Source organism: Ammospiza nelsoni, chromosome 5, assembly GCF_027579445.1.
Source record: "Ammospiza nelsoni isolate bAmmNel1 chromosome 5, bAmmNel1.pri, whole genome shotgun sequence".
Lineage (NCBI taxonomy): Eukaryota > Metazoa > Chordata > Aves > Passeriformes > Passerellidae > Ammospiza > Ammospiza nelsoni.
The window spans coordinates 15477408-15494230 of NC_080637.1; the positions used below are offsets into that span (position 1 = coordinate 15477408).

At 37.6% G+C, this 16823-nt stretch overlaps 1 protein-coding gene across 3 annotated transcripts in view; it reads left to right on the forward strand.

Annotated features, from left to right (window-relative positions):
- Positions 1-16823, forward strand: part of CPNE8 (copine 8) — a 70030-nt gene that overhangs the window by 18208 nt on the left and 34999 nt on the right. For all 3 annotated transcript variants that reach the window (XR_009418511.1, XM_059472734.1, XM_059472735.1), the window contains exons 3-9: positions 2410-2456; positions 3375-3478; positions 6328-6367; positions 7136-7212; positions 11175-11238; positions 13891-13994; positions 15660-15764. Coding sequence is in view for 2 of the 3 variants with exons in the window: in XM_059472734.1 (XP_059328717.1) it covers positions 2410-2456; positions 3375-3478; positions 6328-6367; positions 7136-7212; positions 11175-11238; positions 13891-13994; positions 15660-15764 (541 nt within the window). In the remaining variant the exon portion in view is untranslated. The remainder of the gene's footprint in view (positions 1-2409; positions 2457-3374; positions 3479-6327; positions 6368-7135; positions 7213-11174; positions 11239-13890; positions 13995-15659; positions 15765-16823) is intronic.

Below are 16823 nucleotides of genomic sequence, written 5' to 3' on the forward strand. Positions count from 1 at the left end.
GGCTGACTTTTTTTGAAATGTCAGTTTGAGATGCACATGTGTATGTCAGACTTGTACCTTTTACTAACAATAAAATGTTGTAGGAGGTGGCTGCTTATTAGTCTATATTTTTATTATATTTAAAATATTGGCCACATCTGCAGCCTAGAAGGGCTTATTGCAGTTCACAGCTAGTAGAGGGTTGTTTAGCCTGAAGAAAAGGAGACTCAGAGGTGACCTTATCTCTCTCTGCAACTCCCTGAGAGGGGGTTGTAGTCAGGTGGGGTCTCCTTCTCCAGGCAGAACTGTCAGAATGAGAGGACACAGTCTCAAGCTGCACCAAGGGAAATATAGGTTGGATATTAGGAAGAAGTTTTTCACAGAATGACTGATAAAATATTAGAATGGCCTTCCTGGGGAGGTGGTGGAGTCACCATCCCTGGATGTGTTCAAAACAAGACTGGATGTGGCACTCGGTGCCATGGTTTAGTTAACCATTAGTTGAGGTGTTTACACACCTTTAGTTAAGGTGTTCAGGGCATGGGTTGGACTTGATGATCTTGAAGGTCTCTTCCAACCTGGTCATTCTGTGATTCTGTGATCTTCCACTGATCTCTTCTTTGTGGTGACCAGTGACAGGACCTGAGGGAATGGCCTCAAGTTGTGTCAGGGGAGGTTTAGGTTGGGCATTAGAAAAAAATGTTTTTCTTCAGAGGGTGGTTGGGCACTGCAACAGGCTCCCCAGGGCAGTGGTCACAGCACCAACCCTGACAGAATTCTGGAAGTGTTTGGCCAATGCTCTCAGGCTCATGGGGTAGCTCCTGGGGTGTCCTGTGCAGGGCCAGGAGCTGGGTTGTGATGATCCTAATGGGTCCCTTTCAGCTCAGGATATTCTATGATTCTACAATTCTGGATGAATAGGCAGAAGTTCAGTAACCTACAGAACTTTCTTTAGCTGATTTCATAGCTACTATTTCATTCTGTTTTCTCACATTTTCCCCTTTCACTTCATTCTTCGTGTAATACACTCCAGCAAGCTACTCCAGAGTGTGTTGTAAAAATAGGCTTTTTGGTTTGGCTTCACTTTACTATAAACAGTAAGCAAAGGTAGGCACATGATTGTCAAGGGCTTTTTAGAGTAAATGGAGAAAGATGGACATCTCCTGAGAATTATTTTGAATATTTTTTTATAAAAGCTTTTTTTCATCTACAAGACATCTTACTTAAAACATAAAAGTGTTAACTTTTAGCTTCTATGTGAGCTAAAATATTGAAATTGCTTTTTTCTGTTTCTCCTCTTATTTCCTACTGCCTGAGGGGATTTTTTTGAGCAAGTGCATTTTAAGTAAGAAGAAAATGTAGTTAGAAGGTTGACTTCATTTCTGCTTTCGTCTCTTGATGATTCTGACTTCACTGAGAACAAAATCAAACCTCTACCTTTGCTGTTCAAGGCTATAGTCTAAAACAGTATTATTTTTACCTTCTTTTGAAAAACAATGATTCGTGCAGGAAAAGAACTTGTTGAGGAATAAAATGTTGAAATATCTGTATTTCTCTTGTTTACAAAGGATTTGAAGAGGAGTTTCAGGTAAATATTCCTTTATCATAGTTTCCTGCAACTAGTTCAAGACTGTAGAAAATAAAGTTTATAATGCTCCTTCAGTGCAAATGATTTGTACTTAAAATAGTGTTTAAAAGACCTGATTATAATCACTGCACCCCTGTCACCAGTCCTTGTGATAAAAGCTGCAGCTTAATGTGTAGTGAGTGCTCTACTGGAAATAGAGATCTGAGTGACACCTGTGGGATTGTTCTGCTTGGGTCTTTCTAAATCAGGTTAGGTCAACAAATTTAATTGATTCTATTTTTTTATCAGGCCTTAGTTTAAAAAAATAAAATACACATATGTGAGATGCTTAAATATATATAAATAATTTGAAGCAAAATTAAGGAAGAAAACCCAAGAAGTCTTTTTTTTTCCTTATTTTACTTCTATTTCCCCTGTTTCTTTTCAGTAGAGTCCTAATTTGTTTTTTTTTTTTTTTACTTTGATTTTCTTCTCTCTCGAAGGGAGTGTATTTTAGGGTAATTGCATTAGATAATCTGGAATAGCCTGACCACCCACATTTAAAGAAGACCTGCTTTTATCCAATTTTGTCTTTAAAGACTGTCAAGTGCTTTGCTGGAGGTCAGGCATAAGTGCCACCTCCCGTTTTAGAAGCACTCCATTTATTAGCTGATTTCTGCAACAGCTAGACCACATGATCACCAGTCTGGTTAGGCTTGTTGACAGCTGAAGGAAAACATTACTATTTAATTGTCCTAGTTACTATTTTCCACAGCACAAGAGACTACAAAATTAGTTCACTTAATTGAAGGATATGTTAAAGTTTGAAAATAACCAAACTTTTCTTTTTTTTCCTTTCACAGTCTGTGTTTTGTACACACAAGCAATTGGAAACAAAGAATGGAGAGAGGTAAGCTGCATATTCATAGATGTATAAACCTTTTGGGTATATTTAAGGCTGGGGTCCTGTGTACTAGCACTGATTTCAATTTCCTTATCTGTATCACACATTTCCATCAAAAAAGAAAACAAATTAGGGAAAACACATGAGTTTCCCATTTTACAGTCTCCCTCAGATAGATTAAACCAGACTTGGCTGTCAATTTGGATGGGGTTTGTGGCTCTCAAGAGAGGAAGACATTCAAACATTCAAACAGGACTGAGCTGTGGTGGTGGTCAGTGTCAACAAAACTAGTCTGTAGCTGTGGTAAAGACCTACCTTTGAATTTTTTCTTTTAATTAAAATATTTTCAACTTGAGAGGGGCTGAGGCACCTCCTATAAACAGTAAGAAGGAAAAGGCATTTGCCAAAATGCAACCATGCATTTTGCGTGCATCAGAGAAGGGAGTGTTGAAGAGAGAGCTGAACTGAGGTGAAATAGGAGATGGAGAGTCCAAAAATGATACATTTGCAATATAAGGATTGTGTTCCCTAATATTTAAAGCTGGCTGAAATAAACAATATATGCGAGCTTTTGCTTGCTCTTGTGTTTGGTTGGGGTTTTTCTTTGGTATGCATTTCTTCAGGAAACAGTGGATTTTTGTTACTGATTCCAAATTTGTGGATTTTTATTGGCTTTGGGAGATGATGTTGATGAAGTTTAGGTCATACAATACAAGCTATGCACCACTCTGTATTGACATACGAGGTCTTCTGCCACTCTGTCTTCATCCACAGGTCTATTCATGTGAATGCAGTCATTTTCTTTCATGGCATCTGTTTAGGAGAGTTTTACAGGCTGTCATGTATCTCACATATTCCTGGTATTGGCAGTCTAATTATACTTCCTTATAGCATATAGCTTAAACTTACAGTTTTCTTTTACAGTTTGGAAGAACAGAAGTAATTGATAATACTTTAAATCCAGATTTTGTGAGAAAATTTATAATGGACTACTTCTTTGAAGAAAGAGAGAATCTGCGGTTTGATTTGTAAGTTAGCAATTTTGACTCTCATATTGCAGCCTCTGTGAGCATGTAAAGTTTTGTCCAGCATAAAATTTACTTGAAGAGAGATGGTATCTATTGACATAGGATAAATTAACGTAATACACGGTTGATTTAGCATTGCATCCTCAGAAATAAATGTGTAATATAATAATGACCAAATTTTAAGAAATTGGCAGATGTTAACTAGTCAAAGTACAATTATGCTTACAATTATTACTTTCAGAAAATAGAAATGAAAAGATGTCAAAACGTTAATATATTCTTGCAACACAGCCAGCAAATCAGGTACAGATACACTGTCCAGAAATAAAATACTGTACAGAGCCAAAATTTTCTTTACTATGCATCTAAATATACTAAATTTTAAGATTTTAGAACAACAGCAGTTGTTCAAGAAGTAAATGGCTTCTGACATTTTTCCAGATGTGCTCATTTCATTCTACTGGTGGAATTGTTTTGACTTTCACTTCATTATTTGGAAAACAGAATTGAGAGTCCAGTTACCAGGTCATGTCACCTTTGCATGTCATCTCTTACATTTCTGATTATTTCAGTCTTTGTGATAATCAAGGTTGTCTTGTTTTTTTAATTTTCATCCTCTTTTTTTATTAGCAGTTCTTTCTTAACCCTGCCCTAGGAGAGAGTATGAATAACCCTCACAGATAATTAAGTTTTTGCTGCAGTTTTGCATCACACTATGCATTGTGGCCACAAATTTTCTTTGTATGTCCTTTTTTAGTTGAAAACCCCTTTTCCTATTTCTTTTCACTTCCTTTGTAAGATGTACTAGACCACCTATTTCAAGGAGTGAAAGGAAATACTAAAGCCAGGAAGATTGCAGGGTGCTTTGAGGTGGCTGGGTACAAACCACAATGGAAGCCTGATGCAGACTTTATTTGTAGTCTTAAAAGTTAGGTTTAATGTCATTCAATCTGTGGAGTATAACTGTTGTGGGTTATTTAAAATAAGTTTTAAGTCAGAGCTAATCAATTTGTGAAATAAAGGATTCTTCTCCAGGTATAAAGCAGTGCTGGAATAGCCACACAGTGGGGGCTGTGTGGAAATCTGTGTCTGTTTGCCTCCTGCTTCTCATAGGATGCAGGGTATGGGGAGGGAACAGTGCAGCAGAAATGAGAAGTGAAAGAACTGAACTGAAAAAGAGAAAGCTCAGTCAACAGAAAGAAAGGGGAGTCTGTAAAGACCTTCTGGATAAATGTTGTCTGGAAGGGACTTGGACCTGGGGCGGAAAACACAGTTCCCTGTTTAATTCTTTATGTAGTCAGAGAAATGGACTCCTGTCTGTTTATGAAAAACTGTAAATATGACATGTTCTTTGTGCTCATCAGAAAGACCTGACTGCTTTCTGCTGCTGTCCTGGGTTACCTGGACACAAGTCTGTTCTGAACTCAAAGCTGTTGCTGTCTTTGCCTGCAAGTGACCATATAGTGATATTGTGTGAATTTACTGTAGAGCCCTATAACAGTGATAGATGAAAAATTAAATATCTTAGAACTCTGAATTAGAAATGCGAATCTCACATAGCCACTCATGGATTAAATCCCAATTCTGAAGCTTTAGAAAGCTTCCTATATTCAGTTCCTTGGCAAAATTGTGTACCACAGTTGGCCAAAGTGTTATTTTTCAAAGAAATTCCTTATATGAATAATGTATTTTGAAGGGGAGAAAAAAATCAAGCAGCAAGTATTTCTTTGATATTTAGTGCATCAATAAATGAGCATGACCTCCCCCAAAATGTACAGCCACAATGTCACAGGCCCCTTTCTGCTCACTGCTGGTACTTAGGAAGTGATTTTGCCAGTGAAGTTGTTCATTGTTTTACTTCTGTAGCTATCCCTCAGGTCAATTTATAAGTTGTGTTTTTCTGTTCAATTTCACCAGTTTGCTTTTAATTGGAGGTTTTAACTGAAGTTAATAGTATTTGTAGGAATTTCTTTTCTTTATGAATATGTTTCTGAGGCTTTGGCTGTGCTGCAGCACATCCAGCTGTGTTGTGGTATTCCTGCCATCCTGACCTGTGATCTGGTCCACGATGAATCCCAGCACCAGCTGTGGCAGCACAGCCAAAGCTGTGCACAGCACAGAACATTCCATGCAGGACAGCCTGACATGGGCAGTAGCATAACAGATGAAAACTTTTTCAGTTTAGTAACTGGCATTGAATCTGAACAGATTATGTGATAAAACTATTACTTGGATTATCTGATAAAGATGAAAGACTATCAAAGTATAGAGATTAGTAAACTTGTATGAATTTCTTACATTATTTTTTTCAATATCTCTTAAATTCAGAGAGTAACTTTTTTAAACTATTTGACTTGATTATGGAAGGGAAATGATGACGTTTTATAGCTGGAGGAAGGCCAAGATTATGATAAACTCAAAAGAACAAGTAAAACTCTTGCTGAAAGCAGTTTAGTTTATTGTTAGTTATTTCTATTTGCTTATTCAAATGACTGAACAATTACCTAAGAAAATAATTTACAAGTTAGTTTGTTTTCTAGGGTTAATTTTTAATTTTTGGTCTGCTTTTTGCCATCTTTCACTGTTCAAAAAGGAATATCAGAAGAATTTCTCTTTAAAGTTCGCACTTTGTTGAAAATGATTTAATTTCAAATAACTAGTGAACCATAGTCCTATATATGATGACTCAGTTTGTCTTCCTTTCTGGGGAACTTCCATTCACAAATCTGTATACATTTCACACATGTCAATAGGTGAAAAAATGGTTTCATTTTTGTTTCTTTACTTAATTGTCCTCAGATATGTCATCTGGCAACTCTGATATAAATTTTCTTTTTTTTTTTCCTAAGCTATGATGTTGACTCGAAGAGTCCTAACCTGTCAAAACATGTAAGTTCTTCCTCACTACTGTAATTCCTTGTGTTAAAGTGCTTACATTTCTTAAGTTTGTTTATTTTCTTTTGACTCTAAGTAATACCAGGTACACAGAGAAAAATACAGTGATTGGCTATGAGTGAAAACACATAAGTATAATCAGTATAACGTTAATGGGACATTTCTCTTGCAAAGGGCATATTTGAGCATGCATGTATACCTTTTCAGATATGCAATATGCTGCAATTAGTTGATAATTTTTGGGTCCTAAAACTGAAGCATGTTTTTATTGTGTCTCAATGTTAGAAGAAACCTTCAAGACAACATGAATATAAAAGTGGGAGTGATGAAATAGTAACTTTAACATTTAGAGATGCAGGAGTAGTATTCAGAGGCTTATCAGTTAATTTTTTAAAATTAAATACAGGAAGGCTTTGGTAAGAGAACCTTTGAGAACTTGGAGCAAAGGAAAAAAGGATAGTAGAAGGAATACTCTGTGTGTGTGCTTCACAGTGAAAAGATGAGACTTTTAGCCACTGATCTGCAATTACATCCTCACTGTAGTGGTTGAGTAGTGCCTTAGAATTACATCTATAAGTGTAACCTACTGTTATATCAAACAGGTGGTAGTGAGTCTGTTTATGATTGACTGTTGCATAGTTATTACTAAGATGTGGTGTTCAGCAGAATCTGTTCTTCCGTAGGGAACAGCTGAAATAAATGGAAAACCAAATTTCAATGTATGAAATATGAATTCTGAGTTTTTATGTTTTTGCTCTTCAGGATTTTTTGGGACAGATGTTTTGCACACTGGGAGAAATAGTGGGATCACAGGGGAGCAGACTGGAAAAATCAATTGTGTAAGTATTCTGGAATGTTGGGTGAATGGATACTGCTACATGAGGCTAGAGTTGTGGGGCTTTTTTGCTGTGAGATATCTTGATATGCAGAATTGACAGATATGGCTTTTAAGAGAGAGTATAACAGTTACATGCAATAGAAATCTTACTTTATATAGGCTATGATAATTTAGGTTTCATTTTGGACAATTAGCAAAGGAATTAACTAATCCATAATTTTTGTCAATCTTGTTACATCTTGCATTAGAAATAGTTTGAGTGTACTAATCTAAAAAATGCTTGTTTTGCTTTGCAAATTAGCACATCATAAAACTTTAATTACCTTTTGTTCAAGCATTTGAGTTCCTGCAAAAAGCTTTCCCAAAGACACAGTGAAGAATCAGTTGACCAGATTATCAGATTTCTAATAAAATCACACAAAATTATTAACATCAGCAAATATTGTGGTTATTAGACAACAGTATTTTGTGATTCTCCCCTTAATCCCATTCTGGATATTAAACTTTTAAAAACATATCTAGGAAATAACCTTGAGGACCGGTACAGTAAGTGTCATAACAGAGAAGTTGTGTTAGGCTTTGTGATTAAAAAGGTTGTCTGTGAACAAATAAGAAGAGTGTCCCAGTGGTAGGTGGGGGAGCCAAATACTTGCCCTGGCTGCTTTCAGATCCATCCCAGGAGAGTCATCAGCTTGTGGAAACCCATCTCCACACACTCAAAGATCACAGAGGCACAAGGCACAGGCAGGGGAGCTCCAGTAACACAATTAAGGGAACAACCCCTGCCCAGCTCCAGCACTGGGGGATAGCAGCACACAGCAGTCACTGCTTGGTCTGGACATGTTTTAATTCTTGATGGCTGCACAGTTTGAGCACAGAAATCCTGTCTTGTCAGCTGGAACTGGTGGTTGGCCCTACTAAAACAACAGCTCACTGACTTTTCACTGTGTAGGCCTGGCTCATGCCAGCTGCCACAGCACATTGCACTGCCACAGCTCCATGGACTGAGCTAAGTCATTGTCAGTTGGTTCTACTGGGAGCCTGTGGTCACTTGGTCAGAGAAAGTGCTAATGTTGAAGACACTTATATTTAGTAAGATGAATCTTACCTGACTTTTAAAAAGTCTTCAGATTTGGCTCTGTCCTCAATTAGTCAATTATTCAGCACAGAACACTTTTTCTGAAATTTATTTTGAATATGTAGATTAAAAGGCATTCATTCAGCAGTTTAGCATTTGGTACAGGTTAAATGAAGTCTGAAATAAGTAACAAGTGAAGTTTAAAGTTTGAAATTATCTATTAGAAAAGAAAAAATATCAGTGGAAAAGAGGTCTTCACAGACCTCTTGGCCTGTGTAAAATATTATCTCATGGGTAAATAAGCATTTCTCAGGTCTGGGTTCTGATACTATGTTGTATGGTAGTTACTAAGTGGACCCAACACGTAGGTAGGCACATGTTAATGAGAGAATGTTTGACTTTTTATCAGTTCTTCATAGTGTCCCTGTTTATTCTGTCATTGCTGCTTTTGACAGTGCTGTGATTTGACAACTGTCCCTGAGTGATTGTCCTTTCTGGACTCTCAAGTCTGGGTGTCAAGGACACATTTCTGTTATTCATGAAACTTGGCAATGCATTTCAAGGTTGTTTGCTTTGTAGATGCGTGTTTGGTATCTCTTAACAGTCAAACAATGAGAATTTAATTGACAATATTGCATGTCTTCCCTTCTTAGGGATGTTTACTGCTTTGAGTTTACTGTTCTCTTTATGAAGTCAACTCTGTGTTCTCACAGCATGAATGCTCTTTATGATCTATGAGTTAAGAGAGCTTTATCTTTTCACCATATTTCTGAAGTTCATTAACATTTTCCCTCTTCAGTTCTCTGCCAATGGATTACAAAGAGAAAGCTTGGTGCTGTTTTAGTCCCAATCAGCCACCCTACAGAAGTAGCACTTTTTATCCTTAAGCAGTTTGAGAAGCTTGAATTCCATTCTCTGATTGGCATTCAAGTAAGCTCTGATGTTCCTTCAAAATGAAAATTAGAAAGACTTGAAGCTTATTATTCTCTAGAAGAAGCTCTATCTACTTTAGGCATTTGCAAAAGTCTTACACAATTCAGGACTCCATGGCTGGTGTGAGCTGTCCAGCTTCAAGTCAGATTGTGTATTATTAGGAAAGGTTCCCTGAGGAAGTCTGCAGTGAAAGGGTAGTCTTGTCCTTCCTCAGAGTTAAAGTAAAACATCTCAAGCCTAGAGGGTCACCATTGCTGTGGTCAGGCAGGAAAACTGAAACACACCCTGCACTGATCTTCATGGCAAGTACAAAAGTGAAGGTACACAATTCACATTTTTCTTTGCCTACGTGGCATGCATGCCTTGCAGTTTCATTGGTGTTACAAGCACCAGTGAATTGCACCTCTGAGGCATGAACCTGACAGTATTTCTTCTTGGCAGTTGTGAGATTGTCCCCTGAACCTCCCTCTCTTTTCCTGAGACCATTAAGGACTTGGAATTTTATGCAGTCTGTCACAGGAGAGTGTCTGGCTCCCAGTATTGTAGTGTGGTAGCCTGTTGTCCTTGTGACAGTGAGCATTTTTTGCTCAAGAACATACTTTAGTGTTGCACTTTATTTTACAGACTGGCCAGATACAGATATGAACTGTTGTTTTGGATAATTTATATTGGAAAATAATTCTAGTAATTCAAAGAAGGTGAAATGGATACTGTGACATTTTAACAGTAATGTTTGTTCTCTTTTCCTGTTGGGTTACTAGATTCATTAAATGCCTTCTCAAGACAAGCTCCATGTGTAGGATTTACTCTGCCTGGCTCTCGTGTTCCAGCTGTACTGGCATGAAAGGATAATATGCAGATTCCTCTACTTCCCAAAATGCTGTGGTTTCCTTTTTCTCTCAAGAGCGTCACCTGCTCAGACACCATCCAGAATTAGATCTCTGCACATTCTGTCTTCCTTGAGAGAAGATGCTAGCCACATTTATAACTCTGAGCAATGTTTTTTTCCAGGATATGCTAAGTGCATTCCTGTAGGGATTTCCTTTGATGAGGAGATAGGGCATTGCAAAGCTTAATGAGCATTCTATGCTAGTTATTCACATCTGAGTGCCACTGCCTGCTAATGAGGGTCTACTGGAGCCAGCTGGCCTATTATGTGGAGTTCTTTTTCCTGTCATTTTGCTGTGAACATAACTGATAGAAAAATACCTGAACTTCCTATATTTGTCCTGTCGTTTTATCTGTGGGTGTGACTATCAGAGGGCCAGGCTCTGCAAATTCAGGGATAAGCCTGTAAATTTTTGAGTGACCTGAAAGATGTTCCATCCTCTGCCTCATTGCAATTCCAGCTTGCAAAATTGGAGGCTCTTTTTTTACCTCTCAGGTTTGAATTTCCACATAAATGGCCATCTTTTACACAGGCTCTATAAAGGTCCTCCTTTCAGTCCTTGTTAAAGCCCAAGTATTCTTCAGAGTGTCCTTTCAAACTTCTCTTGGTGCTGCAGATGTGGTGTCTCAATTGTGGAATCATTTATTCTGAGGAGACAATAATTATTTCTCAAGACTGTATCTTATACAGACATGCAGGTATTGTTGAAAACCTTTCTTTGATAATGGTTGTCTGTTCTGTTCCTCTAACAATGCTCCTCTACCTGCTCCTTCAAATACTGTCCAGAAAGAGGTGATCACTGTAGAGAAGCCTAGGGGTTCTGGACTCTCAAGCCAGTAGGCACACTGAAATGTAGATTTTCACATTTTATTTTCCTTTATTTATTTACCAATTCACTTAGGATAAACCAACTTTTTTACACAGGACAAGTGGCAGAAGAGGGAAACTGAATTGCATGCCATCAGCTTTGTGACTTGAAAACTTACCTTGTGCTCTCTCTATCAGTTGTAATTTTCATACATGATATTAAGGAACTAAGGTGATGTGGTTGTGTATTTTGCAGAGGAATTCCTGGGAAGAAGTGTGGAACAGTCATAGTAACAGCAGAGGAACTAGGGTGTTGCAGAGTAAGTGTGCTCATTGCTTTCCAAAAATAACATGACAATTATTTTGTGATTTTACACTGCACTGGATTGTTAATGGTATAAGTTATTAATTTACATTTTGTGATTTATGTAAGAAGTTAGAATATTGTTTTCCTTCAAGTTGCTCCTAGTTTTAGAGAGAAGAAGCAGGAAGAAGCAGAAGCCAATGCTGAATATCTCTTGCAGTGCTCCTTCCTGTCCTCACTCTTTCACAGTCTCTTGCAATGTCTTAGCAGCTGTCACATACTTGATCTTTTGTATTTTTGTACTTTATCCAAATTTTTACAACTCATATTCAGATTGTCAATGAGTTTTGGAATCATTGAATTGCTGAGGTTGGAAAAGACCTTGGAAGATTGTCTAGTCCAATACTCCTGCCCCTCTTAGGGCAGGTTACTCAGGGCTCTGTGCAGTTGTGTTTTAAGTCTAAGCAATCTCCACAATTTCTCTGTTAAAGCTTTTCAGCACACTCAGAGTAAAAAGGTTTTTTCCTTATATTTAAGTGAAATTTCTCACATTTCAAGTATGTATGTATTGCAACATTTTCTTCCTGTGGATGCCACTAACCATAGGCTGTTTATTCCCTAGTACCATGTACTTACACAAATTGATAAACCTTCTTTTTTCCAGGCTAAATAGTTTCAGCTCTCTCTGCCTTTCCCCAGATGAGAGATGGTCCAATCCTTTAATCATTTTAGTGATGCTTTTGATGGAATTGCTTCAGGATGCTTGTGTCTTCCTTGTACTGGGGAGCCTAGAACAGTGCTCCAGGAATGAAAAGTACTTCAGGAGTGGCCTCACCAAAGCTGTCTCTTTAACTTACTGTCAGCACTCTCCCAAATGTAGCCCAGCAGGCTGTTGGCCTTTGCTGCCATTGATCAACTTGGTGTCCACCAAACCCTCTCAGTCCTGTTCTGCCAAGCTGCCAAGGTTTGGCCTGCAGCCTGTCCTGCTGCATAGGTTTTTCCCCTTCATGTTCTGTATCTGCATTTTGCTGTGTTGAACCCCATGAGGTTCATATTGGTTCATTTTTCCAGCCTGTACAGATGTCTCTGAATGACAGCATGACCATCTGTTGTATAAACTGCTATTTCTAGTTTTGTATTGTTTGCAAACTTGCAGTGGGTCTACTCTATCCATCATCCAGGCCATTAATGAAGATGTTCAGCATTCTTGGCCCATTTTTGACGCCTCAGGTACACTGCTAGTGACTGGTCCCAGGTGGACTTTGTGCCATTCAATATGACCCTTTGAAGCCCAGCAGTTCAGCCATTTTTCAGTGTTCCTCACTGTCCAGTTTTCTACTCTATAATTCATTAGTTAGTGATTTAGGGGAGGCACTGTATAAGGCCAAGCTAAGGTGAAGAATAAACAACATTCACTAGGCTCCTCTCGTTCAATCAGCCACTCATTTTGTGAGAAAAGGTTTCCAGTGGATCAGGCATTAATTTCGCCTTTGTAAATCCTTTCTGATGTCTCTTAGCCACCTTCTTGCTTTTCCTGTGTTTACATATGTTTTCCAGGATTTTTTGCTCTCTCATCATCTCAGGGCTTGAGATAAAACTGTCTTGGATCCTCTTGCCCTTTCTCAAAGACAGGAGAACTTCCCCTGAACATCATAACTTTAGAGAGGTAACTGAAGGTGGCCCCACAGTAATATTGGCCAACTCCATCAGCACTCTCCAGTGCATCCTATCAAGTCCCATGGGCTTCTGTATGTCTGGTCTGTTTTAAATGTTCCTTTCCTGGTCCTCCTCTACCAAGCACAAGTTATCCTTGTTCCAGACTTTCTCAGGTCTGGGTTTCAGGTTTCCAGGAGTCTCCAAGGCAAATCTTAGCAGTAAGATAGAAAGCTATGAGAAAAACATAGAAAAGCTGTGAGAAACATGGACCTTGCAATGTCCTTTGTCACCTGGTCTCCTGCCCCACTCAGTGGTGAGCCCACATTTTCTGTCATCATCCTCTTGTTGCTCTTGCACCTCAAGATCTGTTTATGGAACAATCTTCCAGCAGCCCCTGCCCCAGTTAGCTGGTGAGTCTGCTGCAAGTTTATCTTTGCATTCACAATCTTTTTCTCGTTCTTGACTTTGCCCAAAGAGATGCCATGTGTGACTTCCAGTTTGCCTGATCACAGCAAAGAAACTTGTCTCTTATTTGTTGTCAGGTTGGATGTACTTGGTACCTTTCAGGCTCATTTTCTTGAAGGTTCCAGACTCTTAAGAGCCAGCAGCCATTTGCTTGACAGGCAGTAGGAACAGACAACAACAGCTCCAAGTCACTGAAGGAATGAGGCTGAGCTGTGCCTGACTGGAATTTTAAAAATTGCTTTTAATATACTTTCCTTGCCTATGCATCTACTTCTTTCAGAATGCTTGATATCAGGAAATCCTTGAAAAATCCTAAGCCTTTTTAGCATAGAAATTTGTTCTTTTTCTGGTGTCCCTACAAAGAAATTCTTGGTACCAACCATTCAAACTGCACTGTGAAGACATTGCACAAATGTGGATATGTAGAGAGCATTTGGAACACAGATACCCCCTTTTATTTTGTTTCCTATTTGCATAGTTTAGTCAAATTTTGTTTAGTATAGTAGAGTGCATGCAGTCTGTAATTTTTCGTTATTACCCATTTCAGGATTCAGTTTTAATGCAATTTTGTGCAAACAAGCTAGACAAGAAGGACTTCTTTGGGAAATCTGATCCTTTCCTTGTATTTCATCGAAGCAATGAAGATGGCAGGTAGGTGCCTGTTAAGTATTTTTGCTGCTAATCATTAGGCAACTTAATTATTTACAGCCAATATAGTTCTCATTTTTTTTTACACTTTCCAGATTAAGCTGTGTTTCTTTTATAATGTTTGTTGGATTTCAATTTGTCATGTTAGGCAATATAGGAATAAAACCGTTACAAGAAATTGATCAAACACTGCAATTGAGGGTTTTAAGAGGTAAATGTCTCATAAATATAGAGCACTATGACAATAGTAATGAAATAGCTAAATAGTGTTACATTTGTGAAGATATGGTATGCATTTGAATTAAATAGAATTCTCAAAAAAATTGTAGATGCAAAATATGCTAATGCTTAGAAATTGTGTTTAGATAAAAACATTTTATGATGCAAATTTAAATTAGGAAGTCTCTTTTATCTTTTTGACATAGTTCCAGGAAATTGAATTTAAAAATTCCTGAAATAGAATTTAATTTTTTTACAAATGGCTAATGTAGCTAATGGCTAATGTAGCAAATCATTTTTACAAATGGTTTGCTACATTAATGCTTTAATTTGTTAAAGTAGACTGATCTCTTCTGTTCACTGCTAAGCTTTGACATGCACTGCTCAATGCAACACTCTGCCTTTGTGGGGACCTACTAGCATGTTAAGTTTTCTTGGAAACTGAAAGTCCTCACATCTAACATGTACCAAACCAAACCAAGTATCATCACACATGATGCTACTTTTCTGTGTAGCTTAACTGGAGCAGTTGTTAACATAATTGTGTTTATGGGTGTGTGCATCTATTACCTGTTTTTTTTGTCTTGGAGGCAGATGATAGGAATGGTATCCTGAGTAAACACTGCAAGCCTGGAGGAGTTATGGCTCCTTTGTGAGTGGCATTGAGGTCACTTGTGAAATTTCTCTGGGTGTTACTGGGAGTGCTGGCACGTGCAGCCTGAAAGCGTAGGTGTTTGGGGTGCAAGGAGGACATTCCCTCAGAGGATAACTTCAGTTGCAACTGGATGAGGAATTTCAGTAATGATTTCACCAGTGACCTTGTTCTTGCTTTCTTTTGAACAGTTCAGTCCCCAAGATGGGGGTTCAAAAGAGGTATTTTAATTTTGCATCATTTAGAGAAAGCAGAATATGTGAATACAGTTCATGAGAGAAAGTGATCATTCAATCTCAGAGAGAATTACATGTTTTACCTGAGACAGCCCTGGTTAAAAAATTATGGACATAAAATGGGGAACTAAAATCTGAAAGCCATTATTCCCTTGGCTCAGTTTCTTAATTTCTAAGCAAGAGTCAGATCCTCACAAGATTGTTTCCTTTCTGTATCTGTGACTAATTCCTGCATGTACAAGGTCTGTTTAAATTAGTGGGATGGAAACTGCTCTTCCCTGAAATACTCACTGTATGATTGTAGTTTCTGTTGACGTTTTGGGTAAAAACATTTAAGACTAAGAGTTGTTTAGCACTTTAGTCTGTAATCTCTCTCCAGCAGGTCTCTTCAGTCTTCCCTTCCTTCTGATTTCACCATATTTCTCTTTTTCTTACCTTATATTTTATATGCACATTGTATATATGAATGCTTACAGTTCTTTTCATTCCGTCATCAATGGTGCAAAAGAAAAAGTAAATAATACAAAATGTATCTTAATTAATTTTTTGTATTAATTGCAGTTTTACAATCTGCCACAAAACAGAAGTTGTGAAAAATACATTGAATCCAGTGTGGCAGGCATTCAAGATTTCTGTCAGAGCACTCTGTAATGGAGACTATGACCGGTAAGGTGTAGCTTAAGCTTTTTTGCATATACATATTTTTTCTCCCTAATTTGTGTGTTCTTTATTTAATCAACATTTTGAAATGATAATAGGTGTTCAAAACCATTCATCACATTAAAGAATTTAGAAAAATAAAGCAAATATGCTTAACCTGTAGGAAATGCTAGTGGTGTTTTCTGGAAAAGGCTCTTTGCTCTCTATGGTGTGAATTAGAAACAGAAAGAAAAGACTGATTTAAAGCTTGGTCTCTGTGACAACTGTACACAAATATTTTTTAATGTTTCAATGAAAAACAATGATGATCTGTTTTCCTTGAGTGACAGTGCAATGTCAGAGGATGCTGATAAATGAAAGGCTTTAAAATACATAGATCAGTAGATGAGAAGCACAGAAGGTAGTCATCTTCAGATTTGAGGTTTTCAGTGGTGCCATGCAAAAGGATCTATCTTCAGGTGGTAATAATAACATGTTTTTAATCAACATCTTACCACTAATAAGAAACAAATTAGTTCAGTGGAAATGGGTATTTTTAGACTCCTTAAAAATGGCCATGTTGGTTACTCTTTCACTTAGATGCAGTAAAAACGAAGCCATTTTTTAATGAGCATATTCAAATAGAATTTTTTACTTGTATTTGGGTTAATGTGCATAATGCATAAGCAAAATAGTATTCATTAAGCTAGTCTCTGAACACTGCACTGTTTATCATATTAAAGAAATAAGTTTTCAAATTAATTAGAAAAGATGTTGTGGTGCAGGCATATTGAAATAACTCCAGCATTCCAAATTAAGGGAACTTGAAAGTGTAATAGCACTCCTCAAATTATTTTTGTATATCTACTGTTGACCTGCTTTCAACATGATGTGCTCAGTGAATAGAGGCTCCATGGAACTTCATAGTCCTGAATACAGCAATCATGTTTCAAGTTAAGAAGTGGTCCTTAGCTCTCAGGTTGATTCAAATTAACCTGCTGATAGTCCAGAAAGAACTTCAGAGGTTTGGATTTTTTTAGTTAGAAAGCCCTTCTTTCTAAAGGTGAGAATTGACTTCCTGACATC